General features: G+C 36.9%; 1 protein-coding gene across 1 annotated transcript; it reads right to left on the reverse strand.

Annotated features, from left to right (window-relative positions):
• Window positions 1-2,667: 2,667 nt before the first annotated feature.
• On the reverse strand, window positions 2,668-6,113 carry LOC121424366 (glycoprotein 3-alpha-L-fucosyltransferase A-like). The gene is made up of 2 exons (XM_041620025.1): window positions 5,941-6,113; window positions 2,668-4,139 (listed from the first exon to the last, which is right to left on the reverse strand). The coding sequence occupies exons 1-2, from the start codon at window positions 5,983-5,985 to the stop codon at window positions 2,814-2,816; spliced, it is 1,371 nt and encodes a 456-aa protein (XP_041475959.1). The 5' UTR covers window positions 5,986-6,113; the 3' UTR covers window positions 2,668-2,813.
• Window positions 6,114-6,391: the final 278 nt, after the last annotated feature.

A 6,391-nucleotide genomic window follows, 5' to 3' on the forward strand; every position in this document is an offset into this window, starting at 1 on the left:
TTACTGATTAAACTTAATTATTTCCTTTTAATGATCAGAATTAAGTCTGCAACAATTTCCATCAAAAAAGGTGAAAAACAAAGAAATACATAAATTTAATGAACAATAAAATACATAAGAAAAAAATTGCCAAACCAAATTTTTTAGTACGTTTGATTGGGATTCTACAAAGAATCTGTGAATAATTTGAATTAGCATAATTAATTTAATTCATGAAGTGAAAATCTTATTATTTCAAAAAAAAATTACCATACAGTCTTGTAGATTCTATTGCACACTACCACAGTGCAAATTTTTGTGGTGCTCGCACAATCGAAGGCCGAGATCTCGGGGATGGGGGGATCCCTTGAGCTGTGAGAGGGGTCCAAATAACCTGGCCCTTTTAGGGTTAAGACCGCAAGACTTACGATTGATTACGGGGTCGAATTGAATTGCAATTAACTGCACGCTTCTTGCAACGTCCCATTAGTCCTTGTTATTAAAGTTATGTTTATATTTTTTGGGGGATGGTGAAATTATGGTATAAATTTGTAAACATCAATTGTCTTTGTGAACAATGATTGTATTCAAAAGAAAAAAAAACCGTATTCACTGAGCTCTATTGGACAAAAGTAGAGGTTACTGCTTTAACAAATTAATGACTGAACGTTGAATCTCTACAGGTTTATCATTGACTAAACTCATACTTTCATTAGAGCAGTAGTGATTTGCATTAAAAAAATATGTTCATCTTGGAAGAAATTTAACTTAATATCTGTATTATAAGTTATATAATGCATGTTTTGAATAATATGGTGTAAAACACATCATATGCTTCAGCTTGGACAAATATATTTTGATCTATGGAATGTTGACTTTATGAAAGTTTCTACATATATATCTTATTAGGTAGAATAATTTTCATCTCACATGATTATAAGTTGCAATGTACAATGACTATCTGGAACAAGGGGGGGAGTTATAAGGCAAGATATATCCTGAAAATTTTTGTGGCGTTATTCCAAAGGTTCGTTATTCCAAAGATTCGATAATCCGAAAACGAAATAAGGTTCGTCAGTCCGAAAACGAAATGAGGTTCGTTGTTCCGAAAACGAAACAATGTTCGTTAATCATTTAGTTTTCGGACTAACGAACCTTGGGAATTACGAACCTCATTTCGTTTTCAGATTAACGAACCTTCGGAATTACGAACCTTCGGAAATATGAACCTTCGGAATATCGAACCGTCGGAATAACGAAGCTTCGAAATTACGAATGTATGCGCTATCTGGCACACGGGGGGGGGGGGTATAAGGCACAAGATATATTCTGGAAATTTTTCATTAAAAAAATGTTAACATTCTTCAAGCTGCTCTCATATGAAGATTACTGTATTAGCATACTGTTGTTTTTGCAATCGTATGTTGAACGTTGTGTTTCAGGTCTTAGGTTTTTTTTTTACTTTTATATGTAAATTATAATAATGTGGATTGATTATTAGATTAAATCTTGAAGAAACAAATTGTGAATATTAAGTCTGTGTTTGTTTTGTTATTAACTGCTAGAAAGCAGATTGGTATATTTCATATCCACATTGCATGCAACACATACAGTTGAATTGAATCAAGGCCCAGAATTTCTGATCAACATTCACCTGTGTGCACGGTGTGGATATAAAATGAATTCATATATAAATTTGGTGAGATAATGCATCTTGCCACTAACATACAACTTTTTCTAAGTCGACGTGGTGTAATAATTCATCTCGCAATATTGACATAATGTTATTATGATGACTTGGCAAGATGAGTTATCTCAACAAGTCGATGGCACATTACAAATCTGTTGGGGCCACATAATCCATTTTGTAAAACACATGTTTTGTATAATTAGGTCTTGTAAAGTGCTTCGACTTGAGAGCATAATTGATTTAGAGAAGGTAGACTTCTGCAAACTTTTTCTTGTTTATCTCAGAGAGATGTGTCCTGTCATGAAGTGTCCTAAAGATCTTGTATTGCAATAAAATTTATGATGTAATGATAATACACAGGAATTCATGTTAAAACTCTAGACATGTGTAATTACAATACAGTAGTACATAATAAAATTACAAAATTAAAACAAATCTACATTGATAAGAAATCTGTTCAAAGGTTTTTAATAATGTTATATTCAAATTTGTAATCATTTTGACAACACATTGTGAAGTAAGAGATGCCTTTTCTTTTATGAACCACAGGGCTTTACCATTCTTTGATCAAATAGGGCCTGTTGTACCAGGTATTATCAATGATACCATGCTCATTACTAAGAGCAGATTCAGGATTTCGAAAAGGAAAAAAGATCTTCAAATAACAAGAATCTTGACAAGCGAACAAACAAACTTTTTCATCATCACTTCCACAAGTGGGGCACTACAAGTACGTTTTAGTACATTTAAAAAGGATTAAAAGGTTGCCAAGCATAGGCGGCGGAAGCGGGGGGACATGTCCCCCCTAAATTTTAGGTGGGGGGACGGTCCCTCCCTAATTTTTTTTTTATAACCTTTTTTTTTTTTTTTGCTTGTCAATTTTCACGTGGACCCCCTGAAACGTGTGTTGTCCCCCCCTAAAATTTAGGTTGCTGACCTTTTTTTTTTTTTGCTTGTCAAAAATTTTTGGGGCGCTTGTCCAATTTTTGACATGTGTCCATCTCAAAGATTTCAGGTGGACACCCCCTAAATATTTTGGCTTCCGCCGCCAATGATGCCAAGCCTCTCACCAGACCTGCACCAGCCTGGTTGAAGAAAAACAATTTTCCCGTGTCAATGAGAGATAGGTACACCTCTGAGAAACTTAGAATGGTTTTATATCAGTACCTCTATTTATCCCATCTCTTTTCGAACCCCAAGGAGTCCACGTGAAATATGCAAGCATCTGCTCCCTGGGCCAAAATGGGGTTAAAATATCCTTATTGGGTAGGTTTCGACACCCTTTGTACCAAGTGGAGTCACCCAGTCTATGCAACTCTTGCGTAGTTCCATTGTAAAGATGGGGTACAATCCTGCACAAGTTGTTTATCTGAATGGGAAATGTCGGAATTGCTTCATAATAGCGACCCCATTCTAAGTACTTCATGTAAGATTCGTGATCTTTATTCAGCTTCTTGAGATGTTCTGCCATTTCTTTCAGTGAGGAATAGTCAGAAAGATGGATGAAAGAGTTTGGAGGTCCCATTTTCTGGAAGTCGGACTTTGGGGCACCGTAAACGACAGGAACAATACCCTGGCCGATCGTCTGAGTCCAAAACTTTTCAGTAATGTACTCGTGGCACTCTGAATTTGCAAGGGTCAGGTAGAATTTATATTCCTTCAACATGTGGTTGCACTTTTCCGAACGCTGGGGTTGACAAGACAACTTTCCACATCTGCCATACGTGTCAAGTTGTACTCTACGACCGAGTTGTTCCACGATTGGTATCCGGGGCCAGAAGATCTGTGCACAATTGCTTGCCATCCAAGCTACGAGTTTCGTCCTGTTCTGTATAAATTTAGTATTGAATTCAGCATCTGTGAGAGGCTTTGATCTTTTCTGATAGTAACCGAAAGGAATATGGATATCAGAGTCGCTGCGATAGGTCATTATTTTATGATACTTCAAATCGGCAATGCGAAGGTCTCTGTTCCAGTTGACGACACGCAAAGGTGTTTCGGTGCTGTAATAAAACCAGGTTTGTCCTGGTTCAGGTTCCTTGGAAATCACATCACGGAGTCTTCCTTCAAATGCCTTCGGGAGCGCGCCAAAAATGACGGCATCCTTTCCTTTGAGATGAGTAAGGTTTGTCCCAATCGTAAATCTGAGGGTGCAATTGTAGAGAGGGCACAAGGCATCTGCAGTATGTTTGAAGACCTCGCCCCTCTTGAAAAGCTTATGCCATGATGAAAGCTCCAGCCAAGACGCCATATCTGTCAGGTTACCAAAAATATGGACCTTCTTGACACAGTTCGTTGATACATCAGGGAAAGGTTCAAAGGTCATCTCCGTAACAGGACGGTTTCCCAAGTTGCTTCCATCGGGACCCTGTGAGTCACTTTGTAAAGACTTTGTCTGGAGGATGGCGTTGAGGATGAAAACGCCAAAAGTGAATATTATCATGCCAACAATCTGCTGTCTGGCATTTACCTGCAATGTTACAGATAAAAAGGAATTGGTGAGGTGTTGGTGGCTACGACTGGCCTATTGCAATGATTATGATTCGTTTTTACTCACTGTATATTCAGCAAGGCCGAAAGCATCATCATTCTGGCTCAATTAGAGATCAAAGTAAGAAATTGAATGGACATATGTCAATGAAGTAGTGAGATTGATGCATAATCAAGTCGACCAAATGCATACATCTTACACGTAGACAATAGTTGACATAACATGGTTTAATTTGCAGTGAACAATATGCATTTGAATTATTCAACCCTGTGGAAAATTTAAGTGTTTGCATTTTTTTCTGAAAGAAATGAAAGGTGAACTGAAGCTACTTGTACACCAGCTAATTATTTTGAACTTCCATCTTCAGAGCTTCAAGTCTTATCCCATTGGCATAATAATGCTTCATCAAAATTTTAATATGTTAGAATTATTCATACCCTTGGTGATTGTTTACATCCCCAAGGCTTATAGAGGTCTCTAGAGGACATTATCAAGGGTTCAGTCAGTCTGGCTCACACTTCCTGAAGATATCCTGAAAATTCAAATTTGGGCCATAAGAGATCCATTTCGCGTACAGCAAATAAATGTGTACCGGTATTTCAGTAACGGATTGGATCATAATAAATCAATCATTTTTCAGTGACTTGCCTTTCATTGGCAATTGTGTATTTTCAATGAAGTCAATCACCCTTCCCGATGATACCTTTCTGTTAATTTGTTCATGATGAAATAACTAAAGGGGGCCATTGTGCTCGAAAAGCCATGTGTGTGATGTCAAGCATTTTCATGACTTCAATGTGCTTTAACCAAGAATGATGTAATGTAACCGTTAGGTTCTGTGCGCATACCAAACTTATACAACCTTCATATTCCTGATGCGATCCTTGAGTTGGCTGGTAACAGTCTTAAAGATCTATTTGAATTAAGTTGAAACATTAGACTTAACTCTAAACTTGTCAGGGACATTGCAGGTCTTTACAATTTTTGTGTTGTATTTGTACTGCCAACATGCAAAATATGCATTTTAATGGGTTAAGAATATTCGACATAATCTCACTAATTGTCTAGTTGGAATGGCCATAGAACTGAACAATTACATCATGGTGACCTAGAATAAGGATAATAAAACTGCATAAATAATGGCTTTCTTGAACTCTCTGAGACAGTATAGAGCCAAGAAAAGTAAAATAAACACGCGCCCTATTTAAGCCATTGCATCAGGAAGGAGTTCATAAGCATGATAGGCCTCACGTTAGATGAATAAAACTAATAAAATCAATTAGAGACCCTACCCTCTCATTACATATAGAAACTACTCTTTACCTGATGAATCGCTGATGGTCAAGATGGCAAATGCATGTCCGGGCAACATCTTCAAGAACTTTGAGCCATGCTGACTGGACCCTTGGTACTGACTTCTAGATACCTCTATCAGCCTTGGACAATGTACATAATGTGCTACAAGCATCAATCATAAGACGCAGCTTCTTACTGATCAAACCAATGCTATGATATGAATGATGTTGAACATCTCTAAAGTTTAATCATACATCCTATTCCTTGTTGTGTAAATAGTGTAAAATCAGATATAGCATCATTTGTAGATGATAGCTGAATAAAATAAATTAATGCCCACGTAATCTTTGTATACCTGTAATTGTTTTTTGAAGGAAAGGTGAAGACACTTCAATTTCAAAGAGTGTCAATACTTATGATGTTTACTAGGCCTACTGTATAGATGGTGCAAAAAGTAAGTATTAAATCGTCCAAGATTTCTTACCATTCTTCGCCTTGTAATACTTTTCCATCTTCGAACAGTTCTCATTCTACAAGCAATATAAGATGATCAAGGTATCTAATTCTATGCGTCCGTCCACTCCATTTTTTCACAAAGTGTTCTATGTGTAAGAAAAATTTAGTGTTGTTCCCTCGTCGAAAACAAACGCTTCGATGCGAACAATAGGATAAGGCTTTCCTTGGCCCGATCGTATCAATACTAATCAATACCGAGACTAGTCTTTCGAAAATGAACTTTAAGTTTTAAGCACCTTAGAATTGAGAACGTTAGAGATTCTTTACTCGAATAAGTTCTTGCATCTCCTTTAAAAATGTCTGCCCAACTGTATCGTCTCATGAAATAAATACATGCATTGTCTGTTTATTCAGAAGGTGTAATCAAGACTGATTACCCCGTATTTTCGAAGTCAGTTTAACTTTAGACCACAGTCGTA

Source organism: Lytechinus variegatus, chromosome 11 (assembly GCF_018143015.1).
Source record: "Lytechinus variegatus isolate NC3 chromosome 11, Lvar_3.0, whole genome shotgun sequence".
Lineage (NCBI taxonomy): Eukaryota > Metazoa > Echinodermata > Echinoidea > Temnopleuroida > Toxopneustidae > Lytechinus > Lytechinus variegatus.

Excerpts from the sequence above, each read along its gene's own strand:
- LOC121424366 (XM_041620025.1), bottom strand. The coding sequence starts at position 5,985 with ATGAGAACTGTTCGAAGATGGAAAAGTATTACAAGGCGAAGAATG. Across the intron at positions 4,140-5,940 it reads GTATTACAAGGCGAAGAATG|GTAAATGCCAGACAGCAGAT; the intron begins GTAAGAAATCTT and ends GTAACATTGCAG.